General features: G+C 42.3%; 1 protein-coding gene across 10 annotated transcripts in view; it reads right to left on the bottom strand.

The window, feature by feature from the left end:
- rgs12b (regulator of G protein signaling 12b) overlaps positions 1–19,608 on the bottom strand; it is a 46,706-nt gene extending 27,098 nt beyond the window's left edge. For 5 of the 10 annotated variants that reach the window (XM_084344898.1, XM_084344906.1, XM_084344905.1 and 2 more), the window contains exons 1-5: positions 18,949–19,032; positions 16,952–18,259; positions 16,406–16,645; positions 14,540–15,523; positions 9,012–9,131 (exon numbers count right to left, since the gene is read on the bottom strand). In XM_084344898.1, the coding sequence (XP_084201024.1) occupies positions 9,012–9,131; positions 14,540–15,523; positions 16,406–16,645; positions 16,952–18,037 (2,430 nt within the window). In that variant the 5' untranslated portion in view covers positions 18,038–18,259; positions 18,949–19,032. The other 5 variants (XM_084344900.1, XM_084344903.1, XM_084344901.1 and 2 more) reach the window with 5 other exon arrangements.
- Positions 19,609–19,791: the final 183 nt, after the last annotated feature.

Below are 19,791 nucleotides of genomic sequence, written 5' to 3'. Positions count from 1 at the left end.
TTCTATTACTGCTATAGACCCATGAATCATCATGAGATGGTTAACCAATAATGGGTTAGATGATCTGCCTTAACAATGATCCACACTGTGCGTTAGCGTAAATAGCTTTTTGTCCCTTTCTTATTTGATAGGAGAGGGTAAGAGTGGCAAGAAATGGGGGAAAGAGAGGCATGCAGACATGCAGCAAAGGGCCCCGGCTTGGAGTCGAACCCGGGCTGACACACAAACACGCACACCTTTAATTTTATTTAAAAGGTCAACATATAAGACCTTTAACTCAAGCAGTGAACATCTGGCCTCTCTGTGTATGCTGTCTCATGTCTGCTCATTTATAAAACTGGTGACTGTCAGATCATCATCAAAGATGACACATGCTGCTACTTGATATTCAACCGAAGATGACTTGCATGTGTAAGTGCCTTTTAAAAGTGGTGATTTACAGGGGTTGCACAAGCCACAAACTGCAAAATTATGCAAAGAAGGAAAGAGGGGAAATCTTGAAAATCATGATGACTCATGCCAAACAGGAAAACTGCAGCAGTAAAGAGGAACAGTGGTCAGAAGCAGACCTTCACCCACAGACTGAATGAAAAACACTTCACAGGATGTCTGCTTAACAGCTGCTGCAAACTACAGCCTCAGACGGGTAAGTTTTTTCTCCCATTTTGTCTCCACTTTTTAAGTTGATACACAGTGCTGCAACTGACTTATCACATGACATAGTTTGATTGTGCTGATGTGGTAAACTGCACCCATCTGGCACTCGACGGAGATAAAAAGGAGCGCTTGTGTTTGTTTAAAATCGGAGTTACGTCTGATATGACTCCTGGCCTCCTGAGGTGTTTTCGTGTACAGGAGCGGCGTTGATCCTGTCTCATCATCTGATTTTCCTTCCCCAACGCTCTCTGCTCCCAGGGTATATCACGAGGAACACACACAGTGAGAATACACACACACTTACAGAGGAGTAAATGTGTCTGCAGGTTCTTATCTTTGGGTGTGCTTATTCAGTATGTGAATGAGTGTTTTTTATGTCTGTGTGTGTGTGTGTGTGTGTGTGTGTGTGTGTGTGTGTGTGTGTGTGTGTCTGTGTTAGGTCAAAGGGCTCGTAGGCTGCTCTTTTCTCACTGCTGTGTTTAGTGAAATAATGTCCTGTGCTGCTTTCCACCAGAGTGTTAAAAAACCTGCAGAATTGCATACGTTCACACACATTCACACACCACTACTGACCTATTAGAGGAAGTGCAGCAACTGACGATTATTTTCACCGTCAATTAATTTCTTGATTTTTTCGTTGATTAATCAATTAGTTTTTTGTTCTATAAAATGTCAGGAAAGGGTTGTTAATGTCCATCAGTTTTTCCCAAAGCCCAAGATGGCCTCCTCAAATGTCTCGTTTTGTCCACAACCCAAAAATATTCAGTTTATTGTCATAGAGGAGTAAAGAAACCAGAAAATGTTCATATTAGAGATGCTGAAATCAGAGAATTCTGACTCTTTTTTTTTTTTTTTGATTGTCAAAATAGTTGGCAATTAACTTAACACTTGACAACTAATCGATTTTAAGTATTTTCACAGTGCAATTAGACATACACTAACATACATTTTTTAAAAACAATTACATTTACACATCGGACAAACATCCTCTTCAAAATAATACTCCTTAAAACCCACAAAAACACTTTTATAACCAAAGGATCAACAGGTTTCCCTTTAACTCAACAGAGCTAAAAAAAAAAAAAGACCCTGTTGATTGGCCTGCACGTGTCACATGACACTGTCATTCCAGAGACAGGCATTGCAAAAAAGTTTCAGGACATTTCATTCATTTTAACCCAAAATAAATATGTATTGGATGACCAGCATGACTTGACAGCTCTGCAGGTACAGCAACGAAAACAAGAGAGCCCTGGCATTAAACAGGAGATTTTGTTTGATATGTAAAGGTTTTAAATTCGAGATGACAATAAATCTATTTGTAGAATTTGTTCGGCTATCAGCTGTAGAATCATCTGTTCGAGCACTGTAGGTCTAAAACAATCACGATTGTGTACCACAGCCTGCATGCTATATGTGACAGAAGCAAGGGAGTCATCAGGGGGATCATATATAGGCTGCATCAAATATAGGGAGCGCAAACACGCACACACAGACACACAAATTCTCATGCACACACACATGCACACACACAGCTCGTTAACTCACTGGATCAGCAGCCGTTTCAGAATCCACGCTCAAAGTTTGCTGCTCCATGAAGGAAGAGACAAGTAATCCTCAGCACTGCATGTGAGACCTTCCCTCAGTACACATTGTCATCAGCTGTTGAATGTGTGTGGGTGTGTGTGTGTGTGTGCGTGCGCGCAGAGAGACGAAGCGGCAAAGCTTGACGGCTTTCAAACGTCCAAACCGCTACAGAATGTCGCTGTCGCTAGATTCCCCCTTCCCTCTCGCCCTCTCTCCCTCATCCCCCCTCCTCCTCACTCTCTATCGCCTCTCCCTCGCCCTGCCTCTTCGCTCTCCCCCTCCTCCTTTTCTGCTTTTCCACCCACCCTCGGATAATTTCTATTCCACCCACACTGCTGTGGGCTGAGACATACACACACAAACACACACACACACTTGGACGAATGCGGAGGCACGGCTGCAGAGGGAGACCCCTTGCTATTAAGGAACACACACCCACACATAAAATCAGCGCTGAGTTGAATGCGTTACCCTCAGACCTCCTATGTCATCTGCTTAGTATGCCCCGTGCATGTCTGGAGCACAGAGAGTAAACTGACATTCATGATGGGTGGGGGCAAACGCAGAGCAGACAGGAAGACAGAGAAACAGATATGTGTGGAAAACAGGGAGATCCTCCGGTTGACGGCGAGGATTGATATTTGTAGCAATAATAAGGCGACTGAACTCAGAAGAAGCTGCATTCCTCAACATGCCTTGACACACAGTGGAGGTACTCACTCTAACACCCTAACTCCCCCGCACACACACACACACACACACACACACACACACCCCTCCTGCCCGTCCTCCACATGGCCCACGGGTGAGGACAGCGGGTGAAGCACCACCTCACTCACACTCAGCACTGATAAATAACCAAGAGCACATTATAAAGACAGGAGGCCACCGCATTCAAAATCAGCCCACAGGAACACGATGTTTTGCACAACAGAGCTAATCACAGTGTCACGTTGAAACAGCTTCAGAAAGTGTTTTGAAGTACTCTCAAAGGATATCCAGAACTTGTTTTCAAGTAAGAATAATGTACTGTAACCAGCAGCTCTGCACAACTACAGATAGAGTTCATTCCTGTGTCTTTTTCAGCATGAGATTTACGCTACTTTTCTAGTTTGGTAGAATATATTTGTGTTTTCTCTTAAGGGTCACTCGACATATTTTACATATTGAAGTGTATTTACAGGTCTCGGGGAGTACGACTGCAGACGTGGTTATGGTTAGTGCTACTCACACTGTAGAAACAGCTAGATAATGTCATCTGCGGCTACAGGGGGAGCTTTTTTAAGTCTCATTAGGGTTATGTTAGTTTGAGCTTGAGACTTCAAACATTTGACAATAAACCTGTGTAGGGCCTGATAAAAGATGCTATTGCATTACATATTGTACATATCGCTGCCTCTGCTGCTTCCATTTGACCATTCTTTGATTATTCTTTCCCTTACATGTCCCCACACTTGATGAAACCACAATACTAAATTGGAAGTGAGCCCCTTTAAAGGTCAAGCATGTAGGAATTGGTGGCATTTGGCAGTGGGGTTACAGACTGCAGCGAACATAATATACCTCGTCTTACCAAGCGTATAAAAGAAACTACGAAGGCCAATTAAAATGTTAAAAAGACAAAAGGCCCCAGCTAGAGCCAGTGTTTGGCTTTGTCCAATCAGGGCTACAGTAGAAACATGACAGACTTTGTGGAAGAGGGCTTATTCCTTCTGTAGATACAAAAGGCTCATTCTAGGGTAACGAAAACATGGTTCTTATTTTCAGGTGATGAAGATTTTTTTTTTCTATTATAAATATTATATTCAATTTCTTCCAATAATTCTCCCTGAATCCTACACACTGGACCTTTATAACATAAAATTATATTTATCCATCACCACCGCCTGGTCCTTGACTTATTAAACAAAAAAAAACAAGGCCAATTTACTCGCTTTCTAGAGCTTTCAAACATATCTCAATCTTCCACAGCAGATGGAGCTTGCTAAACAAATAGGCCAGTAAATGTACAATTTTTCAAGTATGTATGTTTTAAAACAATACTCGCATGCCCACAGACAAAACAAATCACTTTTGGTTGCTTTCACAACTGCCTCTGTTCATACGGAAAGAATGAGCGATCGCCTCCTAATACAATAATGTCTGTCACGGGGGACACAGTCCACATTCTGTGCAAAAAATGCATTCCAACAATCTTTTTAGTACAAAATTTACTCTTTTTTGTCACTGTGTCTCCCAGGCGGCTCGGAAAGGAAACACTGTCGAAACAGAAAGAGGAAACTTTCGACTTAAATTTCCATGACATTGGAGAAAGATTTTAGATCAACATAGACGTCTGAATCCACATACTGTATTAGTGTTGAATGAACTTTAGAATACATTTTTGAACAGAGCAAGGACTGTGGATGTTGTCTTCCATCTCTTTTACAGTATGAAATTGCATTAGGAAAAGGATCTGTTAACAGCTGATATAGAACCATTACTGTGATCAGCGATTGAATTAAGATAGACTGGAAAAAATTTGACCAGATCCGAGTTAAGATTTCTTTGACCTTTATTAATATAATAATATGGCCAGTTCTGGGAAAACACATCCTAAATAGTAATGGTGACATTAGATCACATTGAGGTTTTTTGGGAGACTGACTGATCCTGAACCGAAAATGTTCCAACAAAGTTCAAATACTGCTTTAAGGTGGCTTAACCTCAGAGCTACAGTCAGGTGCATGTCTTGGGGTTACGGCCCTGATACCTGCTTACGTGCGAGATCAGTGGAAAGTTTCCATCCTTCCCAAAATCAGGCTACATTTGTCTCAGTGGAGAAGAAGCCAAAATAAGACTTCTAAATCAATTAGCTTTTGGAAAATCATGTGCAAATGGTTAGGCAAAAACAAGCAGATACACATCAAAACACCACACACAGGGTCAATTCTACATAGTTGGTGATTGATAAATTAGGTAACTGCCTGGCTTTGATGTTTAAAAATGATACAAACTGAGATAACCCCAAGTGTTATGTAATAGTATACATAGCAAAAAAATAAAAAACAAACAAAACATCTGCAAACAAGAGAAACTGCACAGTTGGCTGAATCTGTAGATCCAGTGTGGAAAGGATTTCCTAACTTTCTTCTTTTTGCAGCACTTTTTTCATGACTATCACTATTAAGACGTAGTACTTACAGTTTAAAAGATTAAGATTAGACTGATTTGTCAACACCTATGGTCAGAGGTTGCATGGGATGATATGAAAATGTCATATCACGATTATCCTGGCAGAAATAATTGCGATACACAATATTATGCAGATAATCATCAAAATAGCATCAAACTCTTAAAATGATACTACCGACTGGAATCACTTTACCTTACATTTTGTTAAAAAACAAATATTTTTTATTTTGGAATAACTGGAAAGATGCTGTCTCCCCCACAATTCAAAATAAATCAGGAAAATCAATAAAGGACTGTACGTTATCATGTAAGGATATTCATGATTATCCCAATAATGGAAATTCACCACGATCAACTTATCATGAGCAATTCTATCGTGATCTGCTTTTGTCCTCGGCATCTCGAGTAGTAAGTAGATCATTTCCTGTAAATCCCATATATGCATGTACAAAGTTGGGGTACCACGTGAGTCCTCCACCAGCATCAAAATCTACTGCACGTATAGAGAGGTACAAAATGCAAATACTTCAACTTTAAACAAACATGTTGATCTAATGTAAACTAGCCGTAACACTTATTTAAAAGTCCAGGGATGTCCACGCACATGTTCACTCGAAGAATCATTTTGTGTTTCACCTGTTACATCCCTCTGCTGCAGTCAAAAATGATCTGAATTTTAACCCTGTTTACTAACAAATCTTTAAAAATGTGTCAAATAATATTAAAACTGACCATGGCACCAATTTTTCACTCAAAAACCTATTTTTACTTTAAATTTGGCAGACGACTGCTGAAACAGTGGAAGCTCACATGAAGCTGTTTGTAAATGATATCAAATACCCCACAAAATCTGTAATATTTAACAAATCATTCAAAGTCAAGTCCGCTAGAATTCAATTTACGACATCCATCCATAAAAGGTGTAACAACTTGGCTACAACCAGAGTAAAACTGTTCCTTTGTTAGAACTTGATGCCAAGACTAAAATATATAGAGAACACAGCCTGCCCTGGTAAAACATCTCTGTTGTGCTGCAGAGCTGGCGGTGAAAGTGTCTCTCCCACCAACACTTGAGCTCTACTGGAGTGAAACTGCATCTTCCTCCACCTATCATTATGTTGCAGCTCATGGAGGAAACAGCAGCAATCAGCATGGCAATCAGCCTGTGGTGTGCATGGTTAGTATGTAGTTATATTTGAGCATTCGACCTCTGAAGGCTTATTTGTGCCTGTTTATTTGTCAGTCTCACTTTAATAGATGGCTCACACAGGTATGACCAATTGCACTCATAGTGAGCTTGTTGTTCAGATTTTAACCTTGGAAGACCCCTTGTTTGTGCTCCTTGTTTGTGTCCTGCATGTGGGGCTGTTCTTTCCATCTCCTTCATGGTGGTCTCCAAAATAGCTCTCTGTGGTTTCAAACATTAATGCTTTCAAACAAAGTTGCGCATGTATTTTTTGTGTCTCAGTGCTAACAGTGTCTCTTAGCCTGCATTCATATGCGACTAAATGGAAAATGATATGGCCAAAAAGTTCATCAGACAGCTGACATCCAGACAGACACAGCTGGAGGAGAACAGAGCCCGACAGCCTGACTTCCTTCCCCTTATTGCTGTCATAAGACATTGTCTGTTTGTTTGTTTTGTTGTTTGCGTGTGTGTGCGAGTGTGTAATGGGTAAGCTTGACAATCAGACCCATCACAAGATAAGCTGCAAGCCTCAAGTTCTGGCAGACATTCACACACGCTGTAAACATACAGTACTGTGCACAAACACACACTTACACGCAATTTAAATGCAGCATAAAGTCTGAAAGCTGCTCGAGGAGCTTGGATAGCACAGCTATCAAGATGGCTGAGAGCTCTGTGTGTGTGTGTGTGTGTGTGTGTGTGTGTGTGTGTGTGTGTGTGTGTGTGTGTGTGTGTGTGTGTGTGCGTGTGCGTGTGTGTGTGATCATAGTGCAATAATGCTTCTGTGCATTGCTGTTTGTGTGTTATTGACTTACAGTTAGGGTTGTGTGTGTGTGCATGCATGACTCTTCATTTATATGTGTGTGTGTATCGGTGCTCTGTGTGTTTGTGTGTGTGTGTCGATATACTGTATGTGCTTTTGTGTTGAGGCCTCACTAACGAGGGGAATGTCAGCTTGTTGCTCATCAGAGCTCATTAGAAGTGCAGGCTAACACTTCGAACCCCATTACCCCCCACCACCATCACCACACGAACACACACATACACACCAATCTCTCTCTCCTCCCCCCCTCTCACAACACAAAGCCCTCTCTGTTTGTGGACATTACCGCATGTGCAGCAAGAGAAAAAGGCCTAACGACCGGAAGAAAAAGGTAGAATAGAGGGGGATGGAGGGTTGGGGGGAGGGTGATGAGGAGCGAAGAAGAGAGAAACCCTGGCATGGGATGGTCTGGCAAAGAGAGAGAAAGAGCTAACCCCTGTTTGAAACACACAAAATGGTGGGCAATTCAAATGCACTGCTGCTTCTAAAATCACCTGATGATGAATCTTTTTTCCCTCATGATATGTTTCATGATCAAAAGAAATGAATACAGTGAAATTAAAAACTATATACAGAAGGCGTAACTGCATTTTAATTAGTTTTGGGCCAATCAGTTTAGAAAAAAACATCTCCAGTTTGAATCCAGTCCCAGCCTCAGTCTCTCGCTCCCCATACTTCCTGTCTGTCTGTACTGCACTGCCCAGTAAAGGAAAAATGCCAAAAATGTGTATTGAAAAAATGCACTAGTGAAGCGACAGTGTGGAATCTGCTTATCTGCTCCCTGGGTGCCTCAGTAGCCACTAAACGGCGGAAACATTTAGCTTCTTCTGATCGCAATCTCAGGACCAAATCTACTGTTACTGAACTGAGTGTTCACAGACAGCAGGATTCTGCTTTGGTCTCGCCAACCTTCAACACACATGCATACATTAAAGCAGGCAGTCCATGATGAGAATGACACTCAGTATTTTCTACTTTAGTTTACCTTTAATGTACAGTTCTCATCTGTACTTAGATACCTGTTTTTTCACTCAAAGATAAAAAGCAGCTGCCACAGATTTTCTCTTTAGAGATGCTCTAAAGTAGAAATAAATAGGCATATTGTTCTTCAAAACTCATGGCTCTCAAATGACTGGATGCCAGGTCATTTCTTGCAGCTAAAAATGAGTGCAAAGTAGAATTCTTGCAGCTGGGTAATGATACTGCACTTAATCAGCAGAATATGCAATACCTCTGCAGCTAAATGTATGGCTGCATGCAGTACATCAAGCAGTAACCCAAGTGATGCGTCTACATCCAGAAATACCAGCCCGTAATTGCGTATCGCCACTTTCCATAAAATGGCTCTGTCCTCCACTGTGTGTATGTTGCCACGGTGATTCGAGAAAAAGGCTTGATGTGTCATGTGAGGATGTATTATGCGCATGAGCTGCTATTATTAGAGATGGATGGTGCACGTGCGGATCAAATGTGACAAATAACACAGTGGTCAGAACAAGCTCGAGTAAAACTTGACACTTGCTGGCAGATGCAAGTACTCTATATGTGTGTGCGTGTGTGCGTGCAGGTGTACACTTCTACCTCAAGGTCATCCAGAGAGCGGGCCAGGCTGAGACGTTTGGAGCGTCCAAAGGAGCGTCTGGCTGAGGAGCGCTGGGGGAGAGGAGGGAAGCCCATCGTCAGACCACGGAACCGACCCCCCTGAGGACAGAAAATACACAAAGTTTACTAAACATGCTCGATGTAATACAGTACATACAGATACAGGTGAGTCTGAATAATTCCTGTGAAAATAACGACATAACATTGATGGATGCAGAGCTTTCCTTGGTGGTCTGAGAAGCTCAATATAGATCAACAAATGGGTCTCAGTCTGGCCAAGGTCTTATATCATGTGTCATCCCTCTCCTCATACTCTCTGTCACTCTTAACTGGCCATTAATTTCATGAAAACAAACAAATGAATATAGAAATTAGAACACGACCAATATATCAGCCAATATTAGCTAGTGGTAGATAAAGTAGAGTCCAAAACCAAGACCACTGAGATCACTACTCAAAAAAAACTTATTAATTGTATTATTAACTTATTATTTTGCATTTATTTCGAATGTAACACCATTTTTTCAACACAAATGATTATATAAGCTTCAAAGTTTGAGTGAAAAGTTGTATCCTGTCGGAAAATGTACATGAATTGGCTGTGTCGAATGACTTGAGCATTCCCACCACCATGTTTCACTGTGGGTTTGAAGCACTATGGTACCATTCTTTCTCCTGTCAGCCTCTTTACATACACCCTTCGGTTACTGCCATAAATCTCTAACTTGAATTCAACAATATTATAACAATAATAACCACAATATTATAAATATATTATTAACAGTATTTTACTTGCATTGTTTATTTAGCAAATTCTGTAGCTGTGATGAAGTTACTTTTCTAACTTTCAGGGAACTAAGCTTGATGTATTTTCCTTCTGATGGTGTGGTCATGTTGGGTCTGCCTGATCCTGCTTTGGTTACAACTGATTTCGTATCTGAGAAGTGTCTTAGAGTGACACGCACTGCCCCCTTAGAAACCCTGAGTCCAGCTATGACTTGACGCTGAGAAAGCTCCTCTTTGCCTAGACTTGCTTTGGCTTCTGACACTTTCACTTATTTTCTGAATCCTCAGACTTTGTTATTATTTCCAGGTTTACATAAAAATATTAAAGATTGTCAATGACTCAGACTGTTGGACCTCACTGTATATCTGTACAAAATACTTAATATGTGTTTAAGGTAGGGATGTGCGCAATTTGTTGGCTATTTATAAAAACGAGCATTCATCATTAACGTTGTTTAATTGTTATGTCGAAGATGTCATGCAGCCAACCGTCACTATTCTTTAATAATAATGATGTGCGATGTCCGTAATGCATAGCGCAAAGTACCGCACATTTCTGCAGCCTTTAGAATACAATTTGGTTATAACCTTATATATTAAATTTTGCTAAACTGAGACTGTTTTCTCAGTCTTTTCTTACTTTTAGACTAGTTGATTGGTCTAAATTCTGTTTAAAATTAATTTGAGTTCTTTGAAGTCATTGCATAGTTTGTCCACCAGACAGTACCAACAAGTTTTATTTTCAGACTGGTAAATATCCCTTATCTAATTAATCCATATTCAATCACATTTTCATTATTATTGCAAAGAAGCTTTACAGTGTTTATACTGTTGGTGAACTTTGGACTATGTGAAATTAAATTTGTTAATAATGGCCTTGTGCATTAATGGGATGTAATGTCAATGTTTCCATACAGGCTTTACATTAAAACGTCCAATGGAATAATAATGTATTTGTTTTTATTTTTTTGCACTATCCAAAGATACATGATCAAAGTAAGGATACAATCCAAACAGGTTTTGATAAATAGTGCATAAATAAACAGCACACAGAAAAGATAGTAATCTTTAACACCCTATGACTGGTGCCTGTGAGTGTGTGTTTGGTGGAACAGATGTTACAGAAATTTGAATATCTATGTATCGATTCAATAAAGACACAACATAACATAGACAGTAATACATGGAAGCTTACATGAAGAGATTTGCACAGCTTTGCCAGAAGCTTACACATGCGTGTCCATGTAAGACAGGTTTCTTTTTTTCCACTTAAATGTTAAATTCCACATGTTAGACACAGGCATGTATGGTCCTGTGATTCTGCCCGCAGTGACAGATAGTACTCCAGTCAACCCCTCAACCTCAGCACAGAGACGCACACATGGAATCAACACTTCATGTGAAGAAGTATATGTTGTTCTCTTGCTTTGTAGAGCCTGACCAATATATCAATTAGCTTATATTATCAACCGATATTGGCCTATCACAGATTTATAATATCGGTGTATATGCTGTCCAATATGTGACAATATGAAACATTTTTTTGGAGATTATAATGCAGAAACAGATGCTTGGGGTAATTTATACTGATTAAATTCCCAGTGAAGTTTACTGTTTCAATGCACTGGCGTCTTTTTAGATGATAAAGTTTATTGTTAATATTCTGCCTCCATTACATATCTTTGTTATAAGTGCTGGATGACCACATTTGAGGGAAATGTGTGCATATCAGCCAATATATCACTCTCAAAAAAGTTCTCCCTAATATTGGCATCAGCCCAAAAATCAATCAGGCTCTGTTGTGTTGATTTGCATGACATGGTACAGGTGGTTTTAATGACCATATTTTGTTTACATTGTATGATAAAAGTATATACAAAGAATATTCTAGATGGTATGACAATTTTACATGAACTACAGCAGTGCAAACCCAGTCGCTGGAATGAACTTTAAACTGGCCAGCTGTTACATGAAGCCATAAACTGCTGCCTAAAATTGAGCACACAAGGTACTTAGTCATCGGGTCATCAAGATTTATTGTCCAAAGCCATCTGACAGTGATGTAACCCCACTGAGTAGTGCTGTAAACCAAAGAGGAGAGAAAGCTTAGTCTTGCGTTGCCTGAACAAGTTTACAATTCGCCTTTTTAAAAACTGCTGTCCTTTTGTCCTTAGCGAACAACAGAAATATTCTGCTCCGCTCTCTACTCTCACAAATGACATTTTTCGGATGTCCTCAAACTGTGGGAGAGAGCGAATAACGAGTGATACTAATGAGTGATTAATCAATGCTGACAGGCTCCAGAGGCCAAACTGTGACACATGTTGAATCTGACTGGCTGATTAGGAGGAGGTCTTGTCGGCATTTCATCAGGAGATGACCAGTGGTGTTGCCTGGATACTGCCTCAACCCTGCGTCTGTATGTGTGTGTGTGTGTGTCCATGTGTGTGTGAGTGTGTGCGTCAGATAACATAAATTTGAACACTCGATTACGTGGATACAAACATTCCCACATGACCCCTGTTTAACCTGGTCATTTGAAAACGTATTTGTGATGGCAATGAAGCCGAAAGTAAACAAAATGGTTTTAGGAGAGAAGTCGAGACTTGGATTAAAAAGGAAATGATGAAGTGTTGATTTGACTCAGTGGTGCTGCAGTTGTTTTGGGTGTGGCTGAGCTTTTTCAGAGAAACACTACATTGAGTGGAAAACTCACTGCTCTTATCTTTGCAGTTGATCCCCCCCCCCACACACACACACACACACATACACACTACACAAACTATCATTGTCACAGAAAAGAGGCATCCTTCCTGTTTACAACAACACAGCTGTCAACATAAAAAAAAAAACACACAACATATCTAAATATATTCTAAAAACAGGGGCTGAAATCTACCAAATCCTAACAGACAAAGTCATTATAATCGAATGGTTCTCTTTGATTCTACAGGTCAGGGAAAATCATAACAATCACTTCATCACATCTCGAGGGTCAAGACTGTGTATTCATTACAGACACAAACATGTTCGTCAAACTTCCGTCGTGTACAGAGACCAATCGTGTCTGCGTTCAGTGGACAGTGAACATTGGGTACCAAAATGGATTTATAGTTTTTTCCTGATGAAAATGATGTTTCCCATGGATGTTCATGAGCGTGCAGGAGGCTTATCGAAGTGTAAATAGTGAAACAGTGCCACCATGTGGCAAACACTAAAAATCAATTAAGGATAATGCATAATAAACTGTATCACCTACAATAGGTAACAAGTCAGTTCTAACACTTTCAATACAGTATACTTACAGTATACAGTATACTTATAATAAAGTATGACTTATGAGAGACAGAAGACTTTCTACATTGATACAGCAAGGCTTCATTCATCCCAGCAGAATCAGATTTCATTTTGCCTACCAGTAGTGGTGGCTTACCATGACACCAACAGCTTTAAAAGCTGAGTGTCTCCAGTCAGAGGTCATTGTTCAGAGGGGTTAACATCCACCTTCCTGTCACCATCAGCCTCTACCCTGCCACTGGCCTTGTAAACACTTCCTCTGATTGTTCCCTGGGGGTCCCTGGGAGCCTGTCCGCTGCAAGTTTTGATGGGGGAAGCCCCAGCCTCCTTAAATATTAAGGACACAAGAGTCTATCCCCGGTAGCTTTCTAATATGTAAATGTAGACAGAGGCATTGCAACTGTTTCCTACATTGTTCTTAGGATTCTGTATGAGTATTTCACGAGACGCGCTGTAGAAACGTTAATGCAGAGGGAGTCCAGCCAGGCTGGATATATCTTTCAGCTTTGTCTAAATCTCTTCCTTTCTATTGTCTGGAAAAAATAAACAGCCAGTGAATAATGTGCTGTATCTCAACACAAAAGGAAGTGTATTCTCACAAAGTCTTCTCACAAAGTAATGCAGCCAATGTATTCAAGTGTAGCGTCATCTTAATTGGAAAAGGACAGTTTTCATCTACTGTTTGTCACATTTCTTATGTAACCATATTTGAATCGCCATAATGTACGAAACAAAAAAACACTTCACACTTAATTCATTAAAATAAGTCTAAAGCGTGCTCTGCTTGCTTTGAGTCTCATTACGGTGGGAAACAGGTGGTTTTCAGGTGAAGGCAGATGTCTGGCTGGTGCATAATAGATGATCTGATACTGGAGCAGTGGGGATAAATAACTTATCAATCCACTTGTACTAAGTCTGGGGAGAGAGCCAACTTGAGTGCTGTCATTATTCAGTTATAATACATGGATGTTTGGTGGGGTGAAGAGGGTTCCTCGCAACTTTCAGAACCACTGGAAAGTTTTACATCTGAGTGAGAAAGTAACTTTGTTCGAGGACTGAATAGGTTAAGTGCTGGGTCTCTCGTAAGGGAGAGCGTGAGAATGCGATGGAGAGCAGTGGGATGAGCACAGATGGATTTATAGCCTCAATAAACTTGGACACACTCTGGTCAGAGTAAATTTCCACAGCAGGGGTATGTGATGGGGGATGATACCTGCTGCCCGCGCTTCTCATCTCATGGTCAGTTTTAACACAACTCTTCCAAAAGCCCACAAACTAGCTGAAAGCAGCACTGTAGTAAGACTGATCTATTAGGTTGAATTTTGAATAGGAATGAATATAATACGTAGCTTTTCAAAAATGTATTATAGAAATTCCCAGGTATTTTTAATTAAAATACATTTATAACTTTATCTAAAACGTACCTTTTTCTCTCCCTCCTTTGCATTCCCCCGTTTCTTCTCTCTGTCACTCCTCTCTGCTCCGGCTCTCTCCCTGTCTCCAAACAGCTTCTTGGCCCACTCATCTTTCTGAACAGCCAGCCGGTGGGTGTGTGAGTGGGGATGTGAGGGAGGAGGAGGCTGGCTCCCTCCAGGTGGTGGCAGGTGGTCTCCGGGGGCCAGCGGGGCCCGGTAGCGGTCGGCAGGGATCTTATTCATAGGTGGGGGCAGGGTGCTGCAGTTAGCTGATGACCATCCGTCGGTGGATTCGGCGTATGACTCCTGGTCGCTGCTCAGGCCCTGGAGGTGGCTGTGGTGGTGCTGCTGACGCCAGTCTCTCAGCACATGGACTGGCAGCCACCGCTGCTGCTCAACCCCTACTCCTGCTCCTCCACCCCCTCTCTTTTCTCCTCCCCCCACAGCTCCTCCCCGCTTCCCCTGTGAGTAGTGGTGTGGGTGGACCCCTCGAGAGTGCCTGCCAGGGACATCAGGGTGAGCCAAGGGGAGAGGGTGAGGGAGGTCAGCCAGGTGTGGATCGTGACGGTAGTGGCCATTCCTCAGAGCTGGCGGAGGAGGAGGAGGTGGGTGGGAGGCCGCGGCTCCTAGGGTGGGGCTCCAGGCCTGCTGGGACGAAGGTGGGCTGTCCCAGTGGCGTGGCCCAGAGGTGTGGTTGTGGTTAGGAGGACCTCCGAGGTCGACTAGAAGCACCCTGTTGCTTTTCTCTTCTGGCAGAAAGTTGCCAATCCCACTGTCACTGTTACTGCTGGTGCTGTGGTTCTGCTGGGCGTCATTGTCTGGATCGTGGAAGGCCCGGGCCCTGACCCCCTCAATGTTGTCTCCCATGTCGCGGTAGAGGACAGAGACAAACTGGAGGAGAGGCTGAGAACTGGGCGGGAATTCCAGGCAGCCTCCTGTGTCTGGGTCCGGGGTACACTCAAAGCCAAACCTCCGAGCTACACCTAAATGTACCTTAAGAAACAACAGGCATCATGAGACTGTGTCAGTCGATGGGGAGACAACAACAAAATTGCATAGGAGAATATTTGAATTGTTGCTATTTGTTTCAAACTGTAAAATAAAATGTAGCTCATTTACATAATTGACACTAGATTAAAATAACTTTAAGATTATCTATTAAAATAATCAGCATTAATTAAAATTAGCAACATGGCTGAGTATTTCCTCATTCAAAACATAATTTTGGCATTTCAGACTATATTTATTTATTTGTGTCATTAATAGCTGTTTTGTGTCAAGACAAAATTGAACACAATCACATTTGAGAAGTGTGGCTTAGTTTGTTCAACATTTTTCATATTCTTCCATCAAAGTCACTGGGAAAAAAAGCATAGAAACTACAATATTGTTTTGGCAGCGGTACTCAAAAAGAAAGTTCAACAATTCCCAGAACAATTTTCCACTATTTCCACCCCTGAGGACGACCTTGTGAGGTTGGAACCAGTCTGGATTTTAAACGAATAAGGCTGAATAAATAAAGGCTTTTCTTTTCTTTTCTTTTTTTAATTATAAACTTCTTCTTTATTTCTATCCATCTCCATGTATTCTTTATTTTATACTATTACTTTATGTTATTATTTGGGGTTTTTGTCCTGCCTGAATAAAATATGCATCTTCTGTGATCAGTTTTTTCATCTTAATGAGCGCTTGGCAGTCAGTGACTGAGCACAGTTGTATTTGGAATTACCAGCTGTTATTGCAAAATAGTGAAAAACAAAATACCCAATCCTAAATAATGTTGAATTTAATGTTGTGATGAATGGAAGAGCGTTATCTCCCTTTCACTGTGCTTTAACACCTCATTATATCTTATCACTTTCTCTTTATTCATACCTGGTGGTGACAGAGTTCTGGGTCCACAATGAACACGTGACAGGAAGTCCTCAAGCCGCCCTCTTCATCTCGCCCGTTGCTGAAGTGACAGTCGTCAAGGTCGTCAGTCGCCTGCATTGTGACCAGTCCGAAGAATCGACGGTCGTCAGGACAACAGGCGCTGAAGGCTAATTTTTCTGCAGGATAGGTGGCCAGGACCTGACCTCTGTCACTGCACAGACGCACACTGTCATGCATGACCTGGTAGGACATGACAATGAGACAGTAACAGTTAGCAGGTGTCATTAATAACAACACGACACTTTCCATGTCAATACACTGTGTTTATACAGTGGAAATAAAGTAATCATGTTGATTATTTTTCCTGGTTTTTCAGCACTTTAAAGTGTAAATACAGTATGATCAATGCTTGACTTATCTGGGGCTTGTACTCAACAGTATAAAGTTGTCAAGGCTGTCATGGTTAAGGTATTGCTGCTTTTTTTACTAAATCAAAAGATTAAAACTTTGTTATCAAAAGATGATTCACAAATCATTCAATCACACCTTCATGAGGACCAGTGAATGGATCTTTTGCTCAGCCCGGAGGCGCCTCATGCTGCATCTGATGGCTTGCAGGCTGTCATTCTCTAAGCTCGTCCCTATGGAGGCCAGCTCGATGGAGCCCAGATAGCCAACGATCATGCCCACATTGAGGATGCCCTCACTAGGCTCTAGGACCAAGTCGCCCCCATCTCCCACATCCAAGTCTTGCTCTTCGTGGTGGTGAAGGTGGAGATGACGGAAGTCTGAGTCCAGGAAGACTGAGTCGTCATTCAGAACTTGGGCCATCTCCTCCTCGGAGAGCAGGTTGGGGTTGCTCTGAGAACGGGAGGGGTTCCGATACGGCGGGAACTCCGGATCAGACAGCGGACGTGGCTTAGATGATGAGCTGACCCCAGGCCTGTCCTTGTCTGAGCTGCTGGAGGAGTGGCTGGAGTTCTCAAAGATCATGTTAAAGATCCCTCCAGACTGCAACTCTGCTACAACTTTCTCCGCCCTGTTGATGCCAAGTTGCTTAGAATCCATTTTGGGTTTGTACCAGCCCCCACGGGCTCCACCTCCTGACCTGCTGTTATTGTTGTTGTTAACACTGTTGTCATAGAAACCATCCAACTCATCGTCACTAGAGCACGAGTCCAGGTAAGATGCTGCCATTGCGTTGCTGCTGTGGTGACGACTCCCAGCGGTGCGCTGGTGGTGATGGTGCCGCCGGGGACGCTCTCCCTCAGCGATGACCAGCTTCAAGACGCCAGAGCAGCGTCCAATCAGTTTGACCACATCCTCATGGGACGCCTTCGAGACATTGATGTCATTAACAGACAGGATGTGGTCTCCTGAGCGCAAACCTACATAGTCTGCAGGGCTCCCTTTCAGGATGCAGCTGAGGACACATGGACTTTGACCTGACAGCGTAAAGCCGTACCCCGTTCTTCCCCTCGCCACCTCCACAGCTCGGATACGACCCTGCTGGTTCGAAGAGGAGGTTGGAGGGGGCTGGGGCATGTTGAGCCCACTCCCACCACATTGGCGTCTTTTGGATGATGCGTCCGCTTGCCTGAACATTGTGCCAGGGAACTTCCTCTTGTCCATTGATCCTGCAGGTGTCAATCAGTCATTATAGGTCTGCTCAAGCAGCAACACGGGGCATATCCAACGTCAAACCGAGATGCTGTCGAGCTTCTACGAAAATGTGAACAGCAGTCCTAAATGCAGCAGAGGGGTGAAAGTTTGGCCTCAGTTGTGGCACGGCCTCGCTACTGTAGCATTCCCATCCTGGTGTTACTCCCTCTCCCAATTCACAAGCCCAGTTACCTGCAGAACAACAGAACACAACCAAGTCAGTCACTTGAGCCTCTTTCACATGCTTTTGCTCTCTCTCCCTGAGCTTCTATAATACTTTTATCCATACATACATCAAACATGTCTGTCTGTCTGTCTGGTCTATAATAAAGTTATTTAAAAAAAGCTATAGCTATCATAACAGCTTTATAAATGGCCATATTGACAGTTAATAGCGCACGTTAAGGGGAAGAGACTCCACACACAGCCACACCTGTGCAGGGTGGAGTCTGTACAGCTCCGTCCAATGGGGAGAACGTTACAAACCAGAAGCGTTTTCACACCTGACAGGCATGCAGGTAAATCTAGACTGACCCAGCCTACAACAACTTCATGGTAACTTCATGTTGAGATTTAAATTGGCTTATCGCTCATTACCAACGCAGACTGCTGCTTTCGCTTGTGTTAAAACAACTCTTTGCTCACACGAAGTGAAACAAGCGAGGGAAGATGTTAACATTAGCTGAAGTTAGCTGACGCGTTAACAGTATCCGTTAGCTTAGTTAGCCGTGCATGCTAGTAAAGCTACACATTCGCGCTGCTCACAGTGGTCGCTGTTGAAAGACAAAAACAACTATGTGTTTGTCACTTTACAGACAGAAGGGCATGCTTTCTTCAGTCAATTCTTGAGAGTTAGCCACAACAACAAAAAAGTTTCTTGCCGTTACTTTGCTGTTCAAAAGTGCATCCACCCATGCTCAAACTCTAGTCCCGCCCCCCGAGTTCCACTTCTTTGGAATGTCGGTCTGTATCTATGGCAACGGCGGTGTACACAGACTTTTATATCCTGTCATTGGTTTTCCCAGTTGTCAGTCAGACAGCGAACAGTTATGCGGACAAATTGACAAAAGGTAGTTTGAGAAATCACAAATAAAAGTAAGAACAGTAGCTCATTCCACAGGTGTCAAAACTCAGTGTCACAACAGGGTCCGTTTGAGTCTGTGTTGTAAGTATTAGGAGTGTTGTTGGAAGCAGAGTGCACGTATCGATATGTCTTATACCCTCACGCAGCTAAGTCAAGCAAACGACAACAGCTGGCCACAATACGTCTGAGTTATAAAGCAGGGATAGCAAAGTAAAAGGTGGATGCAGGTCCTTTTTTTTTTTTTTTTTTTATTAATGTTCCGACAAAGATGTTTGGTCTAGCGGGTGCAATCAGCGGGACATTGGAAAAATGACTTACTTGTCGGTGTCCGACGGTGATGCTGCTCGGGCTGTTTCCATAGTTTGGTAGCTAAGGTTAGTAAGGTAAACTCAGGGACGATGGGTAAACAAAAGAAAAGGCTGCACCATCTGGCGAAGTAGCCTTAAGAGGAGGAGGACTGGAGGAGAGGGAGGTGTGCTTAGAGCGGGCAGCGGAGGGGGAGGACGCGGGGGAAACTTCAAACTGACTGAGGAAGACAAGAAAATACACTAGAGGTTTTATAAAGTTCATTAACTTTTTATAAACCCCATTATCACGTATTATAGTGTGTGTGTGGGACAGAAGTTTATGTAGGCTGCTT

The sequence above is a fragment of the Pagrus pagrus genome (assembly GCF_965226575.1).
Source record: "Pagrus pagrus genome assembly, chromosome: 2".
Classification (NCBI taxonomy): Eukaryota; Metazoa; Chordata; class Actinopteri; order Spariformes; family Sparidae; genus Pagrus; species Pagrus pagrus.
Note: the sequence above shows the minus strand (reverse complement) of the source record. Positions and strands in the feature narration are given on the sequence as shown.